Source organism: Microtus oregoni, unplaced genomic scaffold (genome assembly GCF_018167655.1).
Source record: "Microtus oregoni isolate MIOR12 unplaced genomic scaffold, Mior012 000011F_ref0000422, whole genome shotgun sequence".
Taxonomy (NCBI): Eukaryota; Metazoa; Chordata; class Mammalia; order Rodentia; family Cricetidae; genus Microtus; species Microtus oregoni.
The window spans coordinates 19,420,099-19,448,061 of NW_024543070.1; the positions used below are offsets into that span (position 1 = coordinate 19,420,099).

Sequence of the window (27,963 nt, forward strand, 5' to 3'; positions counted from 1 at the left end):
AATCTCAGAGGTTTATATTGTACTTCACGGTGCCTTCCCTCTTGGCCCTCTGCCAGTCGGGTTGTGGAAGGTGGGGGGGGGGGGCGGTGCTCAAGTTGGAGGCTTAGGAGACAAAACCCTCCTCTGCTGTCACCCTTTACTCTTGTCCTTCTAGACCTGGCTTAGTTCTGATCTTCCCAAGTCAGTTTTCCCTCTGGAAACGGGTGGGAACCAAGCCCAGGCCTGGCCGTTGTCCTTGCTCTCACTGGTGACGGACGTGCTGTGTTCTGGACACTGCAGCTCCCAGCTAGTTTAACCCTGGTACAGCAGCTTGCTCACAAACCCCCGTCACCTGGAAGTGGGATCGTGAGTGACTTGGCAGGAGTTGCGGGGGGGTGGGTGGTTGGAGGCAGGGTCTCTAATCCAGACTGGTTTGCCTTTGAGCTTCTGGTACTCCTGCTCCACCCCGGAGTGCTGAACCCAGGGCCTCACTCTACCACTCTATCCACTGTTCTGCATCTGAGTTCTGGTCAGTGTTTGATCTGCTTAGCAGGAACTGGGCACTAGGGGTTAGGGTGGGAGGAATATCCTTCCCACTGCTCTCATCAGTCCGAGGGGCTTGATTTTGGAGCAGATGGGTTTACCAAAGCTCCTGAGTCCTGCCCTGCTTATGTTCCCCTCTGTCATTTCACCAGTCTGGGGAACATTTTTTAGAGTCTTGATTTCAATAATCACAAAACCTTACCCCTGGAAATACTTACTTAAGGACAAATGAGATAATAGACGTGCAAATTCACACACACACACACACTCACAATCAAGATACCCTTGTTCAAGATTTCTTGATTTGATTTAGCTTTGGTTTTGTTTGTTTTTTTGTTTTGTTTCGTTTTGTTTTTCTGAGACAGGGTTTCTCTGCATAGCCTTGGCTGTCCTGTAGACCAGGCTGGCTTGAACTCACAGAGATCCCCCTGCCTCTGCCTCCCAAATTCTGGGATTAAAGGAGTGTGAGATACGGTGTCTCTCTGTAGCCCAGACAGGTCTGGAACTCACTATGTAGGTTAGGCTAGTGTCAACTCACAGCAATCCTCCTGTTTCCACCTCTGAGATCTCAGGAGTGAGCCCACACCAAATTGATTCCAGTGTTGTTACAAGATTTCATTTGTTCCTGGATGGGGAGAAGGGCTCCAAACGAGAAAGACTGCTTTGTTTTTTGACAATTACTTAACAGCAGCAATCTTGCCAGGGAAATTGGCAGCGGACAGACAGTAGGTTGGCAGATCCAAGTGGCTCTAAGGTCTTGTCCCGCTCTGGGTCCGGGAGAAACAACTATCCGAAGCTCCCTCGCGCTTCAGAGTTGGAGGGCGGTGCCCACGACCCTAGTGGTAGAGTGGCGGCGCCGGGAGGAGGGGCGGGAGGCGGCGGTGGGAGGTGCCGGCCGAGGGAGCCCTGTTCGCCGAGTCCGGAGTCCCGAGTCCCGCGCACGGAGGCAGGGGAACGCGGCTCCCAGGAACGCGGCTCCCTGCGCAGGCAGAGCGCCTGGAGAGCGGACACCCAGCGTCCACACCCGGCCATGGGACGCTCCCGGAGCGCACGACCGCCGCCGCTGGTGCTCTTGCTACTGGTGCTGTCGCTGTGGCTGGCACTAGGAGCAGGTAAGTGTCGCCCCGTGCATTCACTCAGCCTAGAACCCTCTGGGGCTGTAGGACAGGTGGACCTAAGAGTATTGGTGGGGTGCTCGCTCTTCTGTCTCTGGAGTCTGGGGAACTGGAATAGAAAGTCCAGAGTGTCAAAAAGGGGCTGGTTTCCAAGCCTAGACGAGAGTATGGACTCGTGTAGATGAAGCCCTATCAAATCCTGGCCACCTAAGCATCTCCTCGCCCCTGGTTCTACTTCTCTCTTTTGAGGTGCATCTAAATCAATTATGGGCCAACCTGAAGCCCGGCACTACCAAGTCATTATCTGCAGGAGGTGAGAATCTGATCAGAGGTTGCCACTGGCTCTCAGTGGCTTTCAACTCTTTCATACTGCAGAAAGGAAGTAGAAACTGAAGAATTTGTGTAACTTGTCATAGAATAGGCTTGTGAACTGCTTAGAATGTGCTAACCTCATTACCTGATTGTATTGTTGAGAATGCTACCACAACCTGCCCTCTTCCTACACTGGGATGTGCTTTTTAATTACTTAGTTATTTAATTTAATTTATTTTTTTGTTTTCGATATAGGGTTTCTCTGTGTAGCCCTGGCTGTCCTGGACTCAGCTGTAGATTATGCTGGCCTTGAACTCACAGAGATCCGCCTGCCTCTGCCTCCCAAATCCTGAGATTAAGGTTTTTTTTTTTATTGAAAATAGATTCTTCTCTCATACTATACATCCCAATGGCAGTTTCCTCTCCCTCCACTCCTCCCAACCCCCACCTACCTTTTCTCTCCCCCAGATCTACTCCCCTCTGTTTCCCTTCAGAAAAGAGCAGGCTCCCAAGAGACAACAACCAAACACGACAAAAAAGGATACGATAAGACAAGGGAAAAGCCCTCATATAAACTGGACAAGGCCACCCAATAAGAGGAAAAGTGACCCAAGAGCAGGCAAGAGCCAGAGACATACCCACTCCCTCTCAGGAATCCCACAAAGTTGGTGTTGAGAATTCTCTTTCTGGCCACACGGCTTTTCCCCAGCTACCCAGAACAGTGCCTTCTCCAGAGGGTAACTGACCCGCAGTAAATTTTGTGGGATGATATAATTCAGGGCTGAATTAGAGCCATGTCCTTTTTTTTTTAAAACATTTTTATGGTTTATTTAACTTTTATTTTATGTGCATTGGTGTGAAGTGTCAGATCCCCTAGAACTGATCTTCAGACAGTTGTGAGCTGCCATGTGGGTGCTGGGAATTGAACCCGGGTCCTCTGGAAGAGCAGACAGTGCTCTTAACCACTGAGCCATCTCTCCAGTCCCGAGCCATGTCCTTCTATCCAAGGGAGAGAATCGTAAGAGCCACAATCCCTGGAAAGAAAGATAATGACCTTGGGAAGGCGGAAAGGCACTGGGGAGTCTCACTGCGGTCTCCTGGATCTCGAGTGAGAGACCACACACAACAGGGGTGGTGCTACAGAAATCCAGTCTTGAGCAGGTCATGGTGCTGTGAGAAGAGAAGACCTTGAGTTTGAATCCAGCCTGGACTAGATACACAGCAATGCCCTGTCTCCAAAAAGGTGCAGAGTGTGGGGAAGGGGAACAGAGTGTGTCTGGGGAGATGGTCAACAGGCACACTGCTTGCTGTGCAAGCTTGGGGACCTGATTTTCAGATTTCTAATACTTACATTAAAGTTGGGAGCTCACATCTGTAACACCAACAACAGAGGTGGGGTGTATAGGGGTAGAGACTGGGGTTTGTTGTCCAGACAGTCTAGTCAAAATGATGAGCTCCAGGTTTGGTGAGAAGACCTGTCTCCAAAACTGAAAGTAGCCAGGTGGTGGTGGCGCACGCCTTTAATGCCAGCACTGGGGAGGAAGAGGCAGGCGAATCTCTGTGAGTTCAAGGCCAGTCTGGTCTACAAGAGCTAGTTCCAGGACAGGCTCCAAAGCTACAGAGAAACCCTGTCTCGTAAAACAAAACAAACAAACAAACAAAGTAAAGAAAGAAGAGAACAATCAAGAAAGACTTCTAACGTGGACCATTGGCCCCCACAGGCACATCTATGTGCACTCAGACACACATACATACATGTGAAAATAACACACACAAGGAAGAGATGAGAAAGGGGAAAAGGGAGGAACTAGTCTGTACAGCCTGTCTCCGTTGGTAAATCTGGGCAATAAGAACTCGTCAGCCTGACTTGGCTGCCCACCAGGAAATTCCACTAGTCCCAGCATCTCTGCCGGTTAGGATCAGAGGTAAACATTAAATACCTTCCTCATTAATTGGTGAAGTGGAATGACAGACAGGTCCATCCCGCCGTAACTCTCGTAATAATTTCTGCTTAAGAGGCCTTACCAGGGCCTAGGTATGTGGGTGTACTTGCCTTGCGTCATTCCTAAGGCCCTAGGGTTTAATCCCTAAGCACTACAGCACACACACACACACACGCACAGAGCACACACATGCACAGAGCACACGCACACACCATTGCTGTCCAGTAGCTGCCAAGTGCTGCTTATGAGCTAACACTAACGGGGAGTTTTTTGTTTTTTTTTTTTTAAACGGGGAGTTTTTAACAATTGAGTAGAGAATACTAGTGCTCACCCCAAGCCAAACATAAAGGGGACTTCCCCCTCTCAGGGATGTGGCATCGTGGACTAAAAATCATTCTAAACTAGCTAGAAAACATGCGTTCTAAGTTCTAACTTTGAGCTAGGCTGGACCAGCTACATCCCCTGGTGCGTCAGCACAGAGCTGTAGATTTAAAAGAAGAGAAGGAAAAGGACTCGGGGTGTAGCTGAGCATTGGACCTCTTGCCAACAGGAGCTAGATCCAGTTTCCCAACTCTAGCCAAGAAGAAAAGAAAACACGCGTCAATTAAAGCACACATCTGTGCCTTGTATCAGTTTATGATCTTGCCCTGACTTAAGCCCCAGTTTCACAATCCAGAAGACAACTTCTACTTTTTTTCCTCTTGAAATTTAAATTTAAGTCCCTCCAAGTTCTTTGTGGCCTGAGCGGTTTATGAATCCACCAGGCTCAGGCTCGGTCAACTCCCAGAAAGAAGAGCTTTTCCTTTGGAAGAGTTAGGAGTCAGAATTTGGTCCAGTTAAATGTTCATTTAATTCAGTAACCGCAAGGAGACTGAAGCCTGTGACATTTCCTTCAATCAACCACTAACTCGTGTTTATTTGTAACGAGCGTCTCTTTAAACTTTCTACCCCCTTTGGGTAAAGGTCTTTTCTTTTTTTTTTTCTTTGAAAAGGGTCTCTCTCTGTAGCCCTGACTGTCCTGGAACTCACAGAGATGCTCCTGCCTCTGCCTTCTGTGTGCTGGTATTAAAGACATGTTTCACCATCCATGTCCAGCAATCTTTTCCAATTTTTGTTCACCATCCTTAGTCATTAATAAAACACACCACACGTTACACACACACACACACACAAGCAAATATATAAATCTCATACCTTCCTTAAATATTTTTGAAAATTCAAGAGTTTTGTGGCTTCTTACACATATGAAGCTATCAAGTAAAGTTTCTATTTTATATGCATGTGTGTTTTGCCTGAATATATTTGTGTATATTTGTGTACCACACAGTCCTTGAGGCCAGAAGAGGGTGCAGGATTTCCTGGACTGGTGTTACAGACAGGAGTGTGCCATCATGTGGATCCTGGGAACTGTGCACAGGTCTTCTGCAAGAGCAGCCAGTACTCTTAATCTCTAAGTCAACTCTCTAGCCCCCTTCTTTTTCTTTTCTTTCTTTATTTTTAAAAAAGATTTATTTCATCATTTTTGTGTATGTGTGTATTTGTGTATCTTTTTGTCTTTCTGTATGAGTGCAAGTGCCAGAGGAGGCCAGAAAAGGGTGCTGAATACCTTGGAACTTAACTTGCAGATGGTTATAAGCTGCCCCATGTGGGTGCTGGGAATTGAACTCAGGTCCTCTGAAAGAACATTATTCTTTCTTAAGAGCTGAGTCTCCAGAGTGGTGCTTTCTTCTTCTTCTTCTTCTTCTTCTTCTTCTTCTTCTTCTTCTTCTTCTTCTTCTTTTTCTCCTTTTCCTCCTCCTCCTCCTCCTTCTCCTCCTCCTCCTTCATCATCATCTTTTACATTTGTTTACTTATTTGGAGTGATGGAGGATGCATATGTGGAGACCAAAGAATAACCTACAGTAGTTTCTCAGGCTTGGTAGGAAAGGTCATCTTGCCAGCCCGGGCAAGCTTCTAATCTGGGCATGGTGATGCATGCCTGTAATCCTAGTTTTTGGGAGGTTCAAGGTCATCCTCCACTGCATAGAGAGTCTGAGGCAAACCTTGACTACCTAAGGCCCTAGTTCAAAAAACAAACATGAACTTTTACATGTTCAAGGTGACAGAAAAGAAACCACACCGTTAGTGACAGAGTTACCACCACCTTTCATGGATTTTTGCAATTGAAAAATTCTCATGACCATGGGTACTATGTTACTGAGCAAAAGAAGCTGTGTCATTACGGTGGCTCATACCTGTAACCTCAGCACTCAGGAGTCTAAGGAAGGAGGGAGGATGGAGAGTTCAAGGCCAGCTTGAGCTCCTGTGGTACATTGCGCTATTTATCAAGAAAAAGAAAAGAAACCCACTAAAAGGGGCTAGAGCAATTCCTCAGTAGGTAAGAGTGATTATTTGGTAAGTATGATGATTTGAATTAAATATCTAGCATCCACAATTAAAACAGCAAAACACAGTCACGGCTGTGTGTACCTATAACCCTGACATGGTGGGACAGAGAGAGGCAGATGCTGAGAGCTTACTGGTCAGCCAGCCTAGCCAAAAAGATGAGCTTCTGGTCTAGTAAGAGATCCCATAGCGAGGCAACAAGGCAAAGGACAATAGAGAAAGACACCCTTACATGCTGCCATGACTTCTGCGTGTGTGTGCACAGGCACATGTACTGCACACAGGCAATGCCCCACACATAAATAAACACATACATACTTGCCAAGGTGCAAAAAAGAAATAACCAAAAAAAACGCATATTACGTGATTGAAAGTAAAACTGATCTCTGTTGTTAGAAATAAAATGTTGGACTGGACGGTGGTGGTACACGTCAGAGGCAGGAGGATCTCTGTGAGTTCGAGGCCAGCTTGGTCTACAGGGCAAGTACCGCGTGCCAGGATGGCCAGGACTACAGAGAAACCCTGTCTTGAAAACACACACACACACACACACAAAGATACTGACTTTCTTGCAGGTACCCGGAAGAGGACTTCAGGGCCTTGGGTACTGTTCAGTTTCATTACTCGGATGCTGGTTACATAGATGTATTCGGTTTGTAAAATTCATTTATTTTATTTATTTATTTATTTATTTTTTTAGTTATTTTGTTTTTTTTTAAATTTATTTATTTATTAAAGATTTCTGTCTCTTCCCAGCCACCGCCTCCCATTTCCCTCCCCCTCCCCCAATTAAGTCCCCCCCCCCTCAGCCCGAAAAGCAATCAGGGTTCCCTGTCCTGTGGGAAGTCCAAGGAACCCCCCACCTCCATCCAGGTCTAGTAAGTTGAGCATCCAAACTGCCTAGGCTCCCACAAAGCCAGTACGTGCAGTAGGATCAGAAACCCATTGCCATTGTTCTTGAGTTCTCAGTAGTCCTCATTGTCCGCTATGTTCAGAGAGTCCGGTTTTATCCCAGGCTTTTCCAGACCCAGGCCAGCTGGTCTTGGTGAGTTCCCAGTAGAACATCCCCATTGTCTCAGTATGTGGGTGCACCCCTCACGGACCTGAGTTCCTTGCTCGTGCTCTCTCTCCTTCTGCTCCTGATTTGGACCTTGAGAATTCAGTCCTGTGCTCCAATGTGGGTCTCTGTCTCTGTCTCCTTTCATCGCTTGCTGAAGGTTAATATTCAGGAGGATGCCTATATGTTTTTCTTTGGGTTCTCCTTATTTAGCTTCTCTAGGATCACTAATTATAGGCTCAATGTCCTTGGTTTATGGCTAGACACCAAATATGAGTGAGTACATCTCATGTTCCTCTTTTTGTGTCTGGCTTACCTCACTCAGGATAGTGTTTTCTATTTCCATCCATTTGTATGCAAAATTCAAGAAGTCCTTGTTTCTTACTGCTGAGTAATACTCTAATATGTATATATTCCATACTTTCTTCATCCATTCTTCCATTGAAGGGCATCTAGGTTGTTTCCAGGTTCTGGCTATCACAAACAATGCTGCTATGAACATAGTAGAGCATACACTTTTGTTGTATGATAAGGCCTCTCTTGGGTATATTCCCAAGAGTGGTATTGCGGGGTCCAGGGGTAAGTTGATCCCGAATTTCCTGAGAAACCGCCATACTGCTTTCCATAGTGGTTGCACAAGTTTGCATTCCCACCAGCAATGGATGAGTGTACCCCTTTCTCCACAACCTCTCCAACAAAGGCTATCATTGGTGTTTTTGATTTTCGCCATTCTGACAGGTGTAAGATGGTATCTTAAAGTTGTCTTGATTTGCATTTCCCTGATCGCTAAGGAAGTTGAGCATGACCTTAAGTGTCTTTTGGCCATTTGAAGTTCTTCTGTTGAGAATTCTCTGTTCAGCTCAATGCCCCATTTTATAATTGGGTTGGTTAGCCTTTTACGGTCTAGTTTCTTGAGTTCTTTATATATTTTGGAGATCAGACCTTTGTCAGTTGCGTGGTTGGTGAAGATCTTCTCCCAGTTAGTGGGTTGCCTTTGTGTCTTAGCGACAGTGTCCTTTGCTTTACAGAAGCTTCTCAGTCTCAGGAGGTCCCATTTATTCAATGAGGTCCTTAATGTCTGTGCTGCTGGGGTTAAAATTCATTTATTAATACATCTTCCATTCGTAGACTTTTCCTGCACCCTGCTCTTCAGTTTATTACTGAGGATCACAAGAAGCTAACAAGCACATAAAAATACACGCAGCCGCCTCAGTCATTAGAGAGATGCAAATGAAAATCACAATGAGAAGCGTTCCTGGGGGGGGTGGGGTGGGGGGGGGGCGCACAATAGCAGCAAAATGGAAAACCAGCAATTTTCCATTGTAGGTCTGAGGAAAAACCAGACTCTTCTCAGCTTGGCTGTGGGAAGCTAAAAATGTAGCTTCTGTGGAAAACAGTTGACAGTTTTCCCCCCAAAAGTTAAGCATAGCAGGGCTGGAGACTGCTCGGTGGTTAGGGGAATTTTGTCACTCTGCGGAAGACCCAATTTTGGTGCTCAGCACCCACAAAGAGCTTCATAACTTTGCCAAACTCTAGTTCCAGGATATCCAGCTCGCTCTTCTGGCCTCCATGGGCAACATACATGTGATATACATATGTACATGAGGGCAAACATACACATAAAATAAATAAGAATGAGAAAGTAAATCTTGGGTCTGGCAGGGTGGCTCAGTAGGTAAAGGCACTTACCATCAGGCTCTGGGATGGACTTAGGTGGTGGAAGGAGGGGCCCAGATCCTATGGATTGGCTTCTGATCTTCACTCGTGTGCTGTGGCATACAGACCCTTCAGAAAGAAGTAAATATCATAAAGGAAGTTTTAAAGGAACGTAAATTTTATGTTGTGTGGATTTCACCTTAATAAAAAGTTTACTAGATTACAAAAGGGGTTCACTAAATAAGATAGCCAGAAGATGGGAGAGAAGGGCTTTGGGAGCTACAACCGTGGAGACCTGACAGGAGACTGGCCAAGGGAAATGGTGGATAGATTCCCAAAAGTGGTTGCGGCAACGGGACTTGTTGAACACATGCATCTTAGGGTTTCTGAGGCTGTAAGGGGACACCATGACCATGGCAACTCTTCTAAAGGAAAACATTTAACCTGGCCGGGCTTACAGTTTCAGAGGTTTAGTCCATTATCATCATGGCGGCACGCAGGCGGATACAGTGCTGGAGAAGGAGCTGAGAGTTCCACATCTTGATCCACAGGCAACAGAAGCAATTCTGGATCGCATTGGACAGAGCTGGAGCTTAGGAGACCTCAAAGTCCACCCCAACAAGGCCACCCCTCCTAATAGTGTCAGTCTCTATAAAGGTCATTTTCTTTTTGAGGGGAGGTGGTTTCAAGGCAGGATCTCTCTGTGTAGCCCTGCTGTCCTGGAACTCTGTAGACCAGGCTGGCCTTGAATTCAGAGATCAGCCTGCTTCTGCTTCCTGAGTGATGGGATTAAAGATGTCTGCCACCACATCCCGGCTGCCATTTTCTTGCAAACCACCCTGTCGAAACATTTAAATTTTAGATTTATTTATTTTATTATTTTATGTGCATGAGTGTTTTGCCTGCATGTGTGTCTGTGCCCCACAGGCACGTCTGGTGCTGGAGGAGATCAGAACAGCGCTGGATCCCTTGGACTGGTGTTGCAGTGGGTTGTGAGCCTCCATGTGATGCTGGGAATTGAACCCAGGTCCTTTGAAAGAGCAGCCAGTGCTCTTAACCACTAAGCTACCTCTCCAGACCCGAATTTCCACTTTAAGCAGCTGGCGGGAAATGATGTTCCGTGACACATGGGGATACCAAGTCCTAGAAGCAAGAGCTTCTTCCATGACTGAACTGCAACTGTCTGGGTATTTCTAAGAAAATAAGTGGACCAAATACCCGCCCCCCATTTAAAAACTATGTTTTATATGCTTATTGGAAGGGGTCAGGCATGCCATAGTATGACTCCCAAGAGTTGCTTCTATCCCTCCACCATATGGATCCTAGGAATTGAACTTAGGTTATCAACTTGGTGACAAGCACCTTTACTCACTGAGACATCTGGCCAGTCTACCTTACAGTGTTTTTAAGAGATTTCAAATGAGGGGGCTGGAGAGATGGCTCAGTGGTTAAGAGCATTGCCTGCTCTTCCAAAGGTCATGAGTTCAATTCCCAGCAACCACATGGTGGCTCACAACCATCTGTAATGAGGTCTGCTCTGCTGCCCTCTTCTGGTCTACAAACACACAGAGACAGAATATTGCATACAAAATAAATAAATAAATATTTAAAAAAAAAAAGAAACACCTTTAAAAAAAAAGAGAGATTTCAAATGAAAGACTCAAAGGTGTTGCTAACCTGCGTCTGGAACTCCATACACACTCTCAACCCTCTGGTTATGATGGCAGCTCTGCCTGTGGCATGGCTCTGCCCAGGGCTACTTTCTCCTGTCCCTGGAAGGATCACTAAGTTTATTTCCTAAAATCTGGTCTCCTCTGCCTCCTTGGAGGCTGAGAAACCTCTTCACATCTTCATCTCTTCTCAGGTCTTTCTGCTTCATGTCTATCGTGACAACTGTAGACTGTCCAGTCCACTGTGTTTCTTTCTCTCCACACTTTTTTTTTTGATTTTAGAGGCAGGGTTTTTCTGTAGCTTTTTTTTTTTTTTTTTTTTTTGGTTCCTGTCCTGGAACTAGCTCTTCTAGACCAGGCTGGCCTCGAACTCACAGAGATCCGCCTGCCTCTGCCTCCCGAGTGCTGGGATTAAAGGCGTGCGCCACCACCGCCTGGCGTCTCTCCACACTTCTTAAAAAGAAATATATACGTGTGTGCGTGTGTGTGTGTGTGTGTGTGTGTGTGATGTGGTATTCTCCTCTGTATGCTGTGAATATCATTGGCTAATGAAGAAACTGTCCTAGTCTGTACAGGGCAGAATAGACGTAGACAGGGAAAACTAAACTGAATGCTGGGAGAAAAGAAGGCAGAGTCTGGAGAAGCCATGTAGCCCCTCAGGAGACAGATGCCAGAACTTTACCTGGTAAGCCACAGACATGTGGTGATACACAGATTAATAGTGATTGATTGAAAGTGTAACCCCAGCCCCTGGCATTCATCCTTGGGGCGCCAATGGAGTGCCAGCGGACCAGAAAACTCCATCTCAGGCCCCTTCCTCCTGGGAGTTGCCTTGCTCCGGAGTCCACCTCTGGAAAAGTACACCAAGTGCTGACCCCTCCTTAGGGAGGGTCAGGACCACGCCCACAGGCTATTTAGGCTGCTACCGAGAAAAAGAACACGTGGTCTTTGGATTTTGTGTGCCCCCCCTCTCTACCTGCCTTGCTTCCCAGACCACCCAGGAGTACTGCAGTAAATATGGGCACTCATTCGGTCTAATTTGGTCTGATTGGAATTATTTGTGTTGGCAGAGAGGCTCATCTTAAGAATATTCCTCACAAATAGAAATAGGTTAAATTAAGATGTAAGAGTTAGCCAATAAGAAGCTAGAGCTAATGGGCCAAGTAGTAATTTAATTAATACAGTTTCTGTGTGGTTATTTCAGGACTGAGCAGCTGGGAACCAACAAGTAGACTCCTATAACATATGTAAAAGAACAAAATATGTATGTTTTTGAGATAGGGTTTCTCTGTATAGCTCTGGCTGTCCTGGAACTTGCTCTGTAAATCAGGCTGGCCTTGAACTCAAGGAGGTCCACCTGCCTCCCGAGTCCTGGGATTAAAGGTGTGAGCCACCATTGTCTGGCTCAAGTGTATATATTTTAAAGAAGCACAACAACTCAGAAACAGCTCTTTGATAGGTGCCATTGGCATGACTCGTGTGCGTGTGTGTGCACAGGACTTAATTATATTTTAATTTGTTTATGTCAGTGTTTTTCTTTTTTTTTTTTTTTTTTAATATTTATTTATTATGTGTACAATGTTCTGTGTCTATGCCTGCAGGCCAGAAGAGGGCACCAGACCTCATTACAGATGGTTGTGAGCCACCATGTGGTTGCTGGGAATTGAACTCAGGACCTTTGGAAGAGCAGGCAATGCTCTTAACCACTGAGCCATCTCTCCAGCCCCCGTCAGTGTTTTTCTTGTATGTATGTTTGTGCACCACATACATACAGAGGTCAGAAGGGGGTGACAGATCCCCTCGAACTGGAGTTATGGACAGTTGTAAGCCATCATATGGGTGTTGGAATTTGAACCTGGGTCCTTTGTAAGAGCAGCCAGTGTTCTTAACTGCTAAGTCATCTTTCCAGCACGCTCCACACTTCTTCTTCTTCTTCTTCTTTTTCTTCTTCTTCTTCTTCTTCTTCTTCTTCTTCTTCTCCTTCTCCTTCTCCTTCTCCTTCTCCTTCTCCTCTCCTTCTTCTTCTTCTTCTAATTTATTTTTTTCTGTGCATGGGTGTTTTGCCTACATGTATGTCTGTGTGAGGGTGCCGCATCCCCTGGAACTGGAATTACAGACAGTTGTGAGCTGCCGTGTGGGTGCTGGGAATTGAACCTGGGTACCCTGGAAGAGCAGCCAATGCTCTTAACTTCTGAGAAATCTCTCCAGCACCCTCCACACTTATTCTTAAAGGGCTTTGTGATGCCCTAGAGTTTTCTCATGATTTCTTCGGAATCTGCCCTTCCTCACCTCATGATTTGGTGGCCTCACTTGATTGCTGTCTTTGCAGGAGACTCCCCTCCCACAGAGAGCAGGTTTGTGAACAGCTGTATCCACGCCAGAAAGAAGTGCCAGGCTGATCCTGCTTGCAAGGCTGCCTTCCATCAGCTGGAGTCGTGCACCTCTAGTGCAGGCACTGCACTGGCCCTAGAGGAGTCTACCATGTCTGCAGACTGCCTCCAGGCGACGCAACAGCTTAGGAACAGCTCTCTGATGGGCTGCACGTGCCGCCTGCGCATGAAGCACCAAGCTACCTGTTTGAAAATTTACTGGACGGTTCACCCTGCCCGAAGCCTTGGTAAGACGCTCTCCTAGAGTGGGCTAAGCTGTAGGTGGATTTGAGGAAGTTATTTCTCAGTGGTGTGAGATAGACCGTGTGACTGATTTGGTGGGGACAAATGAAGCTCTGCGAGTGGTATCTGGAAGAGATGCAGGGAAAATTTGGCATTATCTTCTTGGGTCCTTAAAACTTTGCCCTCCCCTCTAACTATTTCTTTCTTTCTTTTTTTTTTTTTTTTTGAGACAGGGTTTCTCTGTGGCTTTGGAACCTGTCCTGGAACTAGCTCTGTAGACCAGGCTGGTCTCGAACTCACAGAGATCCGCCTGCCTCTGCCTCCCGAGTGCTGGGATTAAAGGCGTGCGCCACCATCGCCTGGCCCCTCTACCTATTTCTACATTTCTTTTTTCTTTTTCTTTTTTTAAAATTTAACCTTCTCATTTTAATTGTTTGGATTGGAATGTGCTATACATTTTTTCTCACTCCCCTTTTCTCCTCCCCTCTCCCCTCCCACCCTCCCCCTGTTCACAGAGTTTGCTCCAGAACAGTCAGGGCTATACAGGGAAACCCTGTCTCAACAAACAAACAAACAAAATTTCTTTATTCATGTGTGTAGATCTATGTTTGTATGTGTGTCAGGGTGCACGTGAGTTCTGGAGTAGCTTCTCTTCTTCTGGGAACCAAACTCGGGTTGTCAGACTTGGGGGCAAGCCCTTTAACTGCTGAGCCATCTTGCTGGCCCCTTACATCCACTTTTCTTCCCTGTATCCTCCTCTTCACAAAGCTCTAAGCTGGAAGATCCCAGCCTGAGGAGTTCCTGAAATAGGATGTTGAGAGAAAATGAGGAAAGGAAAGGGATCTTAACTCAGAACATGTTTAGGACACCACAGGGCCTGCTGATTCAGAAAGAGTAGCTTGTGACAGAAAGGTTTTTCTTAATCACACAAGAGGCAGCAAGAGAGAAGGCACAGAGAGAGCCAAGCAGGTTTACACCTGTCTCTTGCCATAGGCCCATCTTTACTAGTCATCATTGTTAGGAATATTTTCCTAACGCGAGCTCTCCACTCATGCAAAATCCCAATCAAGCCAAATCAAAACAAGCCAAATTAAGAAATATCCAGGTTTAATGGGAGTTTCTGCACTCTCGGGTGACCCTGAGACCACAAGGAGGAAGGAAAAGAGACCACGTGTTCCTCTTTTGGGAGTTCACTTAAATATTCTGTGGGAGTTGTCCTGACCCCCTTTCTGGCCTGCTGGGATTTGGAGTCCAGAGTGCTAACTCTCAGGGTCAGCTAGGATAGATGCAAGGGGCTGGAGCCTAAGCTCCCAACTTAACAGTCATCTTTGTAACTAACTAACTAACTAACTAATTTGGGGTTTTTTGAGACGGATTTCTCTGTGTAGCCCTGGCTGTCCCAGAACTCGCTCTATAGACCAGGCTGGCCTCGAACTCAGATATCTACCTGCCTCTGCCTCCCAAGTGTTGGGACTATGTTGTGGTAACGAAGAAGAGGAAGAAGAGATCCATAGGTGAGCATGGAGGCTTGTAATCCCAGCACACGAGGGACTGAGGTATGAGGATCCCCAAAATTCAAGAATAGCCTAGGCTAGTGAGACCCTGTCTCAAACAACAAAACAAAACAAAAACCCAAAACAAACAAAAAAAGATCAAAGGGGGCTGGGGAGGTAACTCAGTCAGCCTTGCAAACATAAGAGACCTAAGTTTGAGCTCAGAACACACATTAAAACAAAGCAAATGGGCATGTGACATTTGTAATCCCAGGGCCGGGGAGCAGACAGGCAGATTCCTGGGGTGTAGACCAGACAGCTGAGCCTGCTCAGTGAGTCCCGGGCCAGTCAGAGGCCTCATCCCTAAAACAAAGAGACAAAGTGGGGGCAGTGTGAGGAGGGGGCTGCAGATTGTTCTGGTGGTTAAGAGCACTGGCTGCTCTTCCAGAGGACCAGGGTTCAATTCCTAGCACCCAGGAGGCCACTCATGACTGTCTGTAGCCCCAGTCCAGGGGATCTGACACCCTCTTCTGGCACTTGGACATTTTCAGGTTTTGCCCAGTGGTCTTACTCTGAAGCACAGAATGGCCTCAGACGTGTGCCCTCAACCTTTGACAGCAGAGAACACAGGCCTATGTCCCAGCTCATGGAATTTTCTCTGCTGGCTCTGGATCTGGCTCCTCTTGATCTAGAAACCCATAAATTGAAAAGACAAGGCATCCGCCTTCCGTATTCTCAGTGCACGGTAAAGAACGGAATCAAGACACAACGCTCAGAAAGGGGAGGCTGGGAGGCATAGGGCACAGTGGCTCACAGCGGATGTCCAAAGACCGTCCTCCCTAAGAGGAAGGGTGTTCCCTTTGTTTTAGGGGTGCAGTGGAATGTCCCCTGTTCTGTAGGACTCTTGGCCCAGGCCTCTGCCAGCCTCTTGCTTTTCTATTACTCTCTTTGGCTGTGTTTGAAATGGGCGTCGGAGACTGAGCCTCCTTGGGGACGGAACAGTATTCTCAGCCTGCTTCCTGCTTGACGGAGGTCGGGGATTTTAAGTCTCATAATCTTTTAATATGGGCTGGTAGCTCTTGGCTGTACAACGCACAATTGCTTTTTATATCTTTGATTTCTGTCATCTCATGAGCCTAGTAGCCTTTCCCACAAAGACATGTGCTTCCTTGTAGCCCTAATTAAAAGTCCCTTGCCCTTGTTTTTCCTCCGGAGTGTATTTGTCCATCTGGCAGGATTTATTCCTTACCCCCTCATCAATCGTGAGATCCCAGCAATCACCAGGGTACCCATGTGTTTGATTTGCTTTCCTTCTCGTTGAGTTCTGATCAACTTCATAAGTCAGAACCCTTTCCAGCCTTATCTTCTGTGTCCAAATAGGAGAGAAAGTTGCTTCTCTTAATCCTGTAACCCTAAAATTCTGATCTCTTTTTTTATTTATTCTTAATTTATATACATTGGTGTTTTGTCATGGATGTTGGATCCCCTGGAACTGGAGTTACAAACAGCTTAGCTGCCAAGGAATTGAACCCAAGTCCTCTGGAAGAGCAGTCAATACTCTTAACCACTAGGACATCTCTCCAGTCTTGTCTTTTGTTTTTTTGAGACAGGGTTTCCTTGTGTAGCTTTGGTCACTTTGTAGACCAGGCTAGCCTCAAACTCAGAGACCCATCTGCTTCTCTGATGTCTTGAAAATCAAAACTTTTGCTAGGTTAAACCGCAGTTACAACAAGCCCTCTTCCAGACCACTGCTTTCATTTATTTATTTATTTATTTATTTATTTATTTATTTATTGGGGGTGTCTTGAGACAAGGTTTATCTGTGTAACAGTCCTAACTGTTCTAGAACCAGCTCTTGTAGACCAGGCTAGCCTCAAACTCACAGAGATCCTCCTGCCTCTGCCTCCCAAGTCCTGAGATTGAAGATGTGCCCCACCACCGCCCGGCTCAAACCTCTGCTTTTAAAAAGAAAACTGTCTTTCTTGCTCATGTTTTACACCTGACGCCAGCTTCCGTCAGTTGACTTTGCTCTGCCTTCCGTCCTCATGGAACAACCCTGGCTGGTAGAGAAAGGAGGGGCAGCAGAACCATGCGATGGGTCTAAAATGTCTGCTCAGATATGGCTTACAACATTACAGCCTAAACTCCACAGGCTGAAGCGAGCCACATGGCCAAGCCTGACACCAGTGGGCTGACTGTGTGTGTTCCTCTCACAGGGGACAGGGAAGCCCCACTTCCTGCTTTCTGCTCCTCATCCTAATGGTTTCTCAGTGCACGGTAATCTTCCTCAGAGACCTCTTCCGGGACTCTCCCACTTCCTGCTTCTCTTCAGGAGGTCCCAGGTCTTCCTTTCTTAAAGCCTGTCCTCACAGTTTTTCTCACAGCTATGCTCCTGCAGTCTTCAAGATGCTTTTACAGAGGCCTGTTGGGTGACACCAGCAGCTCACCTCTTTCTTCCAATAGGAAGGTCTAGAGACAGGGTCTCGTGAACCCAGGCTGGCTTCTAAGCAGCCAAGGATGGCCATGAACTCTTATTCTGCCTACTCTCCTTCCCAAATGATGGTGTTACATAGGAGTCTCTATGCCCAATCTGTTGTTGGCACTGGGGTTGAGCCCAGAGTTTTGTACATGCCAGGCAGGCACTCTAACACTGAGCTGCATCACAGCCCCCAACACTTATTAACGGCATTTATTGAGCGCCCACCATGCTTATAACCTGGCACGTGCCCTTCAGGAGTCCGTAGCCCCACAGGAGGACGGGGAGGGAGGTGCTGGCTGTGGGGCCACTGTGTCTTTCCTTCCTCTGGTTTTCTCAGTTTGGTCCAGCTCCGGACCTGGCCTCACTTCCATTTCTATGCTGTCTCTATAGCCAGTGGTCAAGCCCAGAACACAACCCGTTTCCGTCCCTTCCCTGATGGCAAGGGACAGCAAGAAAACATCTCCTTGCTCATTTGTGCACCCACAGGCGAGGTCTATTCTTAGGAGCAGAAACTCTAGAACCAGTGTGGGTTTTATATCCCACCCCACCTCTTTATTTGAGACAAGGTCTCACTATGTAACTCTGACTGGCATGAAACTCGCTACACACACACACACACACACACACACACACACACACACACCAGGCTGGCCTCTAATTCAGAGAGAGCTGCTTGCCTTGTCCCAGAGCACTGCGAGGAAAGGCATACACTGCAGTGCCTCGCCCAGGTCCCCTTCTTATTAAGCCCGTGTGAATCCAAACAAGTCACTTACCCTCTCATTCTCAATTTCTTCTTACCTACTCAGACTTCCAGAAGGGATGAAACGAGCTGTGTGTGTGTCTGTGTGTGTGTGTGTCTGTGTGTGTGTGTGTCTGTATGTCTGTGTGTCTGTGTGTGTGCGCACATGCATGTGCCTGGGATCCAATGTGTTTAACAAATGATAGCTCTTAATTATTTTCATATATTTATTCATCGGGCCTAACCTGTGCCTTCATGGCTCTGAATTATTCTCCTTTCTGTGCAGCCGTAGCTCCCTAGGTACAAGACCTTGTCTTGTCTTTTGCTGTACAGAGCCTTGCTGCCTGGCCCAGCAACTTCAGCCCTCCCCGCTCCCCTTTACAAGTCCTTGTTTTTGGTGGTCGCATACTCTCCATTCTCTCTAGGTGACTACGAGTTGGATGTCTCCCCCTATGAAGACACAGTGACCAGCAAACCCTGGAAAGTGAATCTCAGCAAGCTGAGCATGCTCAAACCAGGTGTGGAGGACAAGCCCTAGGATGCAGAAAGGGAGGCTGGGCTTGGGCTCTGAGGGGAGCATAAACTGGGGGTGCTTTGGGGAAGAGTTTCTGCCTGCTGTGTCAGGATGGAAGTCTGAGCTCTGGTGCACGGTCTGTGTTCCCAGGAGTCATTAAAAAGCCACAGTTACTAGGGAAACCTCCAGAGCCCATTAGGGCTACTGGTCCTCAGGAAGGGTGTGTGGGAGCAGCAGCAGAGCAGAAAACACACTGAAATGGAGTATTTACCCACATTTAAGGTGGCCAGGAAAGTAGTTTTTTTCAGAAGTCCCTAAGGACTAGGAAATTGCTTGTTATCAACCGTTCTAATGGGGTGGGTGAGAAGTTGGGCAAGAGAAAGTAGCAAGCATCTCATTCCCACAGGGGTCACTCAGGGTGGGAGCTATCAGTCTGGTGAGGGCTGGAGTGCACGTTTTTCCTCCAGGCCTGTGAGGCTGTGAACTGATTGAGAAAGAAGACAAATGCACAGGGGGAGTGAGGGGGTGTAGCACAGCCTTAATCCAAGCTCTGGAGAAGTAGAGGATAGACTGTCAGGAGTTTAAGGTCATCCTCAGCTACAGAGTAACTTCTGGGCCAGACTGGGCTACCTAGCTAAAAAACAAAACAAACAAACAAAACAACAAAAAAGAATACATTCAGGCAGTAGTTTTTAAGACACAAATAAAATTTATTGTATAGTTGGTTCTGTATTTTTAAAATTAGAATTTTTCTTGTTTTTGAGACAGGGTCTTACTACGTAGCCCAGACAGGCCTTGAAGTCTTGCTATTTATTCTTCTGCTTCCAAGTGCTAGAATTATATGAGTGCACTGCCATGCCTGGAAGAATTACTATATATATAGTAATATATATGTATATCTATATATCTATATAGATATATAGATATATATTGTTTTGTTTTGTTTTGAGTCCTGGCTGGCCTGGAACTCACTATACAAATCAGACTGGCCTCAAGCTCCTAGAAATTCACCTGCCTGTGTCTCCTGAGTACTGGAATTATAGACATGTGCTATCACATCCCTCTTAAGAATTAGAATTTTTATTGAGTTTTATATTATAGTCAACTGTATATATCTTAGAACTGGAGTTTTGAAGAGAAAACACAGATTTCTACATAACAGACCCATTAGGAGGAATCAGTAAACAACCTGTGAAAAATCACAGCCTGCTGGAATATTCTGGGCTGTTTGTTGGAATATTCTGTTACTAGAAATATCATAGGGGTGTGAGGCTGTAGCTCAGTGGTGTGTAGACGGCATGCAATGAAGTCTAACCCCACAGCTCCATACATTAAAATATCATTCTAGCTGGGTGGTGGTGGCGCACACCTTTAATCCCAGCTCAGGAGGCAGAGGCAGGTGGATCTCTGTGAGTTCAACACTAGCCTGGTTTCCAGAGCAAGTTCCAGAATAGCCAAGGCTACACAGAGAAACCCTGGTTCATGAAACAACAACACCACACACACACATAGTGTTGTTATAATATATATATCATTATATATATTATATATCATTATATATATTATATGTTATAATATATATATATCATTCTAATTTTCAAAGTTTCAGAATATGGGAGAATTTTTATATGTGAATCAGTAAATGAAAGATGGGCAAGTAACATAACACTGAATAGAATAAACGAAAGATGGACGTGGTAGTTCATAGCTGTAACCTCAGCCCTGGGGAGGTAGAGTAAGAAGAGGATCAGAAGTTCAAGGGCATCCTTGCTAGACAGTGTGCTCAAGGTCAGTCTGGGCTCTGAGAGTCCCTCTCTCAAAAACAGGACAGATGAGATGGCTCAGTGAGTGAGGGCTCTTGCTGCCAAGCCTGGCCACCTGGGACCCATGTGGTGTCGGAAGAGAACCAGCTCCCTCAAGCTGTCCTCCAGCTTCCATGCATGCTCCCTAGCAACACACACACACAATTTTAAAAAAGGAAAGAAAAGATATCCCCTCCACGAAAACTAAAAAAACCCTGAACAGAGTAGAAAAGCCTCCAGTCAAACCTAAGCAGAATTTGGTCGCATCTTCTTAACAGTTGGGAAGTTCTCTGGGGATTGCAGAGCTTCTGATTGGTGATCCCCACCACCAGGCCTCACTGCAGGGTCAAGGAGCCCCTTTTGTTTACCGAGCTGTCTCCTGCTCCTATGCTGGATAAATGAGTGGGTGTTAGATGTGCGTGGATGTCGGTGGTGATGACGATAATGGTTATGACGATGATGACGGCTAGGATGATTTTACCTGACCATATGAGGGCAGGGAAGGAGAGAAGTGAGAGAAGTGTTAGGAGTGGATTAGTTCAGGACAGTCCTTCCTTTCTGCCACCTCAACATCCTGTCACCTCAGGCGTTTCCTGGACTTCCTAGTGAGACCTTGCCTTGGTGACTTGGTGCTACTCTCCCCACAGACTCGGACCTCTGCCTCAAATTTGCTATGATCTGTACTCTTAACGACAAATGTGACCGCCTGCGCAAGGCCTACGCGGAGGCGTGCTCAGGGTTCCGCTGCCAGCGCCACCTCTGCCTCGCACAGCTGCGCGCCTTCTTTGAGAAGGCGGCAGAGCCCCATGCCCAGGGCCTGCTGCTCTGTCCATGCAGGCCTGAAGATGTGAGCTGTGGCGAGCGCCGGCGGAACACCATCGCCCCCAGCTGCGCCCTCCCCTCTGTGGTCCCCAATTGCCTGGATCTTCGGAGCTTCTGCCGTGCGGACCCTCTGTGCAGGTGCCTGTGAGGGTGGGCAGGATGGGCAGGGATGTGGCACACCTCTCCGTCTGGGTCTGGCTATCCTGCGGAAGCCGCGTCTGATTCCCCAGACACCGGGAGCCCACTGACTCTTATCTTGGAGATTTTGTGACCCTCCCACCCCCCACTCTTCCTTCTTTCCTGTAGCCCAGGCTGTTCACTACATTATGTAGCCCAAGCTTTCCCCTGGATTTCCCGAGTGCAGGGGATTATAAGTCACCTCACCACTTCTGGCCTTGACCATTTTATTTTATTTTATTTTATTTTATTTTTTGAGACAAGATTTCATATAGCCCTGAATTCTTTTGATCTTCTTTCCTCTGCCTCCTAAATGTCTGGTCAACTTACTGGGTTCCAGACCAACCAGGGTAGCAAAGTAAGACCCTGGCTAAAAATAAAAAATAAAAAACAAAACAAACAAACCCCACATTTATTTACTTATTTGTTTATTTATTTATTTGGTGAGGTGAGGGAGGCAGGGTAGTCCTGCAACCTCAGGATTCAGAGTGCACTTGTGGAGGTCAAAGGTCAACTTCCACTGAGTCAGGTTGTGGAGAGATAGGAAGGAGCTCAGGTCTTCAGGCTTGCTAGTGAGTGATTTTATCTCATTGGCTCCAGAAACTCTTCTTTTCTCTCTCTCTCTCTCTCTCTCTCTCTCTCTTTTCTTTTCTTTTGTTTTTGTTGTTGTTGCTGTTTTTGTGAGACAGGATCTCTCTACAGGTCCTGGCTGTCCTGGAACTCACTAGGTAGACCAGGTTGTCCTTTGGGTTTAGAGATCTGCCTGCCTCTGCCTCTGGAGTGCTGGGAGGCCCTGGGATACCTGGTTAGCACCTGCAGTCCAGGTATTCCTACAACCAAGAGGCAGAGGTAGGAGGGGCCTCCAAGCTTCTGGACCAGGAAGGCGGCAGCTGCAAAACCAAGAGAGACTGTCCTAAGGCGTTAGTGGAAGGTGCGGAGTGCTCCCCATCCACAATCGATGGCTTCCTAACCATTCCCCGTGTAAATAAGGAAAACATTTCTAATTAAAAATTAAATAAAGAGATAAAATCCCAAGCCAGGCTAGTAGCTCATGCCTGAGGCCAAGGGAGACAGAGCAGAGATGGAAGAGCATTCTCGGATATATCCAGAACTTGAGGCCAGCATAGGCTACGGAAGACCTTGTCTTAGAAAAACAAAAATTAAAAATAAATCAAAATCAAGCTCTTAACGAGCGCTAGCATTCACCGAGCACTTGCCCCTCCCCACAAGGCTGAGCGCAGGTTAACTCCAACCAGAATCCCTTGAGATCTGTAGGCTATCCCAGCTTTTACAGAAAACTAGATAGAGCCTTGGAAGCCTGAGGCAGGAGGATGCTTGAATCCAGGATTTTAAGACCATCGTGAAAAACACAGTAAGACGGTTTCAAAAGATGAAAATTAAAAGTGTAGTGAGAATGTCGTTACAAAACCCATTATTACACATAATTAATATATGCTAATACAAAATTAAAAAAAGTTAAAACATCACTCAATATTCTGTAACTATTCTAGAAAGCATTCCCTGCCAGATTTTTCTATCCGGGCAACAAAACAGGCACATCTGTGTCTTTTTTTTTTTTTTCGAGACAGGGTTTCTCTGTGGTTTTGGAGCCTGTCCTGGAACTAGCTCTTGTAGACCAGGCTGGTCTCGAACTCACAGAGATCTGCCTGCCTCTGCCTTCCAAGTGCTGGGATTAAAGGCATGCGCCACCACCGCCCGTTTTTTTTTTTTTTTCACATCTGTGTCTTGAAGTCTTTCCTACACTATACACCGCTCACCACGAGTGATCTCCTGTGGAGGCAGGGTGAGCGTGGGTGAGACGTTTCAAACATGTAAGCTCAGGTCTGTGCTTAGCTGCTAGATCCGTCTCAGCTGTAAAGAGAAGCTTCACTTGCGGCTGTTGCAGGGGACCTGAATTCAGTTCCCACACGATGGCTCACAATCGCCTGTAACTCCAGTTCCGGGGCATCCAACTCCATGTTCTAGCCTCCATGGGCACCAGGCACACACATGCTGCACATACGTACACGCAGGCAAACTTCGTACATATAAATGATTTTTTTAAAAAGCTTTTACTTTGAGCTCTCAATAATAACACTAGCATTTCCAGCCACTTCTTATGGACTTGATACTGCTTTAAATACTTAGTATCTTCTTGTTTAAGTGGCAGGAAGCCTATAAGCTGGTTGCTGTGACTCTTTTGTATCGTCCTCAGTTTACAAATGAGCAAGCCGTAGTGGAAAGAAGCAGAATAGCATGCTCAAGGTCTACAGGGAGAGAGTCTGGCCTCTTTTTCTTATTCTTTTCTTTTTATTAAGATAGGATCTTTCTATGTAGGCTTGATTGGTCGGGGACTTCCTAGGTGGATCAGGCTAGTCTCAAACTCTCGGAGATTTGCCTGCCTCTGCCTCCTGGGAAAGGTGTACACTACCGTGTCAGGCAAAGGTCAGATTTCTAACTTGGCTTTGGAGGGCAGGAATATGACTTAGTCTCTAACCATTCTGTGTTCATGACGACTATCATTCTAGTAAACATTACTATCATCTCACACATTTTATTTATTTTTTTAAGGTTTATTTATTATGTACACAGTGGCCTACCTGTAGGCCAGAAGAGGGCACCAGCTTTCATTACAGATGATTATGAGCCATCATGTGGTTGCTGGGAATTGAATTCAGGACCTCTGGAAGAATAGCCAGTGCTCCTAACTGCTGAGCTATCTCTCCAGCCCCCTCACAAATTTTAAAACGAGTAAAATACTGGCCTTTAAGGAGTCCTAGCTGTGTAGAAGTAGTAGAGAAGTAAACAACCTAGCATGAAGTAAAATGTAGCACAAACTGAAGAAACATATACAGGACAAACTCACTTTTAGCACCTAAAAATGACTGGTATGTCAGGTGGTTTTGTTCTTTAAGGTTTTTTTATTTTGATTATATATATGTTTTATCTATCTGCATGTATGTACGTGTTCCGTGTACATATCAGGTACCCTGAGAGCCAGAAAAAGGCATCTGATCCTCTGGGACGGGAGTCACAGATAGTTGTGAGCCACCATGTGGGTGTTAAGAATCGAGCCCCTGTCCTCAAGAAAAGCAGCCAATGCTCTTGACTGCTGAGCCATCTTTCCAGCCCTGGGGATTGCATTTTATCTCAGTAATTGATGTGATCGGATCAACCATTGTGAGTGTAGCTGTTCCCAGCGCTTAGGGTCCTGAGCTGTATAAAAAGAATGTGAACTAAATACCAGCGTGCATGCATTTTCTCCCCCCTCTGCACTGTGGACGTGAGTGGCCACTTCAAGTTCCCGCTGCCATGGCTTCCCTGCTCCGTTGAACTGTGACCTGGAACTGTGAACTAAAATAAAACCCCAAATTTTACCGCAGCAACACAGAGAGAAACTGAGAGGGCCGTCTTCCCTAATGTAGGATGGATGCTAATAACCAGAGTGTCTGGCGTTGGCTAAGCACGGAATGTGCGCCAGGCACTATGCTGAATGCATCCTCCTGTTCGTCTCCTTAAAGTCGGCCTGCTTCGGCTGTTGTCCTCTCTGACTGACAGTCAAGGAAACCCCAAAGGTCGTGTAGCCAGGGACTGTGGAGCTCACGTTCACTGTGATGGGCTGTGGGGCCTCGGGGGTGGTGACTGGATGGTGCATGTAGGGCTGAAGGAGAAGAGGAGCTGGCGTGAAGACAGGCGTGGCCAGCTGAGGACAGCGAGAGTGAAGTCTGGGTCCTCAGTGGGGGTCCTGGGTTCCTTTCTTTCAGATCGCGCCTGCTGGATTTCCAGACCCATTGCCATCCTATGGACGTCCTTGGGACTTGTGCCACGGAGCAATCCCGATGTCTGCGGGCTTACCTGGGGCTGATTGGTGAGGCTGGAGCATACGTAGGGAATCAATAGAGTAGCCAGCTCCGAGGTGTGAATACACTGGAGACAGCGCCCGGGATGGCGCTGAGGTCCTGGGACAGGCGGAAGAAGATGGAGGCTGGAGTTGGAGTTTATCCCTTCCTCTCTTCGCCCAACAGGGACTGCTATGACCCCAAACTTCATCAGCAAGGTCAATGCTAGTGTTGCCCTAAGCTGCACCTGCCGAGGCAGTGGCAACCTGCAGGAAGAGTGTGAGCAGCTGGAAAGGTCCTTCTCCCAGAACCCCTGCCTCAGTGCGTAAGCCCCTCTTACCGCCAGCCCCTGTGACTGTTGGGGGGGGGGGGAGGTCCTGTCCATCTCTCTAGTCAGAGCATCCTCTTCTGGGCTCAGCCCTTCATCCCTCCAACCTGAACCTTTCTTCCTTTTCCCACTCCTCCCACTCCCAGAGTGGCCTCCATGCTGCCTGTTCAACTTGTCTAGGCCCCGAGATGAACAAGTCAGAATTCCACTTCCTACCCACCTGCCCACTGTACCCCAGGGGCCCCCGGCATTCCCTTTCTTGCCTTGGGAGTCTGAGGAACTTCCTGGCACCTTGCTCCAATCTACTTTTCCTCCTGTACTTAGTGGAGGCCATTGCAGCTAAGATGAGTTTCCACAGACGACTGTTTGCCCAGGACCCGGTGGACGACCCTACCTCTTCTGTGATACAGCAGCCGGTAGGACCCCCTCGGTCACATACCTCACGGATTTTACCGCACTAGTTGGAGAAAATGCAAATCAGTCAGACAAAGGGACAAGGTGGGAGAGACACCATGATACAGACCTCTAATAATATAGCCCTCCAACGCACACATCATGTGACTGAGGCTTAGGTGTTGAAGCGAGATGTCCTCTGGGCTGACTCTATTCCATTTCTTCCACAGAAAAATAACACTGCTCCAAGACCACAGCCCAGGCTACCTGTTCTTTCTATCTTCATACTTACCTTGCTTCTACTTCAGACCCTCTGGTAGCTGGTCATCCTCAGGGTCTTTTGTTCTTTCCGCCGCACCCAGACTGACTTGCGCCTGTTATGGGTGAGAAACTGACAGCCTCCGGAAGAAGATGCAGTGTGCAACACCGTAACCTTGGACCAAGCAGGCGTCTCGCCTAGCACGTCCTGTCTGCTCCAGATGAGGGCCTGGGAGAAGCTAGGGGCTATGACCTTCAGACCCTGACTGGCTAGTTCTCAAACCTCCCTGACCTCTTCTTCTATCTCAGGCTGTCCCTCCTTAGGACTTTTGTCACCGCTGTTTTGGCCATATATTCTGGTGGCGATTTGCTTCCCCACCCCCATCCCTTCTTCCTCTTTCCCAGGATTGCCCAGAGCCTAACAAGTCAGCCATTCCCTGTTCCATTCTTTAGGAAGGCAGGGCTGAGGGTTCTGAGGCAGCTGAAAAAGACGCTCCCTTTGTGAGGAAGGCTGGTGTTCCTGGCCCCTCATCCCCTCTGAATGGAAGTGAGAAATTGCTGTCTTCACTGCTCTGACGTGCAATCCTGAACATTTGGGCATCAGGAGCTGAGGCCTTTGGGTCTTGCTTAACTCCTATGACTGTCCTCAAGTCCCCCAGCCCCTTGGATCATGATTAAACATTTTGACCTAAAACTAAATCTTTTCCCATTTTCTTAAACTGTGAGTTTACACAAGATTAGTGGCATGCCTCAGTCACAAGGGCACTGAGCAGATGATGGGGAGACCAGCCTCCCTCCTGGCTGCTGACGGCTGTGAGCCTTCAGGCAGCTCTCTCAGCCGCCCTTGCCACAGAGTTAGAATAAAAATAGTAAATAAAAATAAAAGATGGTCTCCATCCCAACTCTAGGATTCTGGGACCTGCCTAGAATCTACCACTGAGGCCCCCAGTCAGCCGCAGCATTGATTGAACCCTTGTCTGATGAGCTGCTCCAGATCACGACAGGCCCAGAAGAAAGCAGAGGCTGATCCTTGCTCTCGGGGAATCTAGTCCTACAGGAGTAAGGAAGCGTCCTTCCCGAGCAGAGGAGTTGGAAGAATGTATTTATAGAGCTGTGGGTGTTTGCTCATTCATTCCTTCTTTCTTTCCGAGGCCGGCTAGTCAGTTCTGTCTCCGTGAGACACTGGGGTAGACGGAAGAGGGGCTGAGGAAGCCAGGCTCAGACACTATTCCAAGTCTTTTCTCATACCAGAGTAGAGATGCCGAGAAGACAGTCAGTGATATTGGAACACAGCAGTGTGGTAAATGCAGCAGAAAATGCTAACAACCCTCATTTCTTGAGCTTACGCTGTGCGCCAGCTACTGTCTAATACACACTGTTTTCAGGAACACACATTGATTCATTTAGGCCTCTGTTGTAGCTTAAAATAATTTTTTAGATTTACTTTTTTATTTTATGTTTGTGAGTGTTATGTACCACATGCGTGCCCAGTGCCCACAGAAAAGGGCACCCTGGGACAGGAGTTACAGAAGGTGATAACCACCGTATGGGTGCTGGGAACCATACCCAGGTTCTCTGCAAGGCCAACAAGTGATCTTAACTGCTGAGCCATCTTTCCAACTCCTCCACCTGTGCTGTGGTTTAAATGTGAGGTGTCCCCCCACCATAAGTCTACAGCTATCTTAGCTTATACATACTTAATTTCTGAAATGTCACTCATAAACTCATAGAGTTTTTTTTATTTTGTTTTATTTCATTGGTTTGTTTAGACAGTTTCTCTGTGTAGTCCTGGCTGTTCTGGAATTTGATCAGTAAACCAGGCTGGCCTTGAACTCTGAGAGACACTC

At 47.0% G+C, this 27,963-nt stretch overlaps 1 protein-coding gene across 1 annotated transcript; it reads left to right on the forward strand.

Moving 5' to 3' along the window:
- Positions 1 to 1,503: 1,503 nt before the first annotated feature.
- On the forward strand, positions 1,504 to 27,963 carry LOC121453517 (GDNF family receptor alpha-3-like). Its single transcript, XM_041660365.1, has 8 exons — positions 1,504 to 1,634; positions 12,990 to 13,277; positions 18,409 to 18,501; positions 20,947 to 21,259; positions 25,063 to 25,166; positions 25,324 to 25,458; positions 25,790 to 25,881; positions 26,089 to 27,963. Exons 1-8 carry the CDS (start codon positions 1,553 to 1,555, stop codon positions 26,176 to 26,178), a joined length of 1,197 nt encoding a protein of 398 aa, XP_041516299.1. The 5' UTR covers positions 1,504 to 1,552; the 3' UTR covers positions 26,179 to 27,963.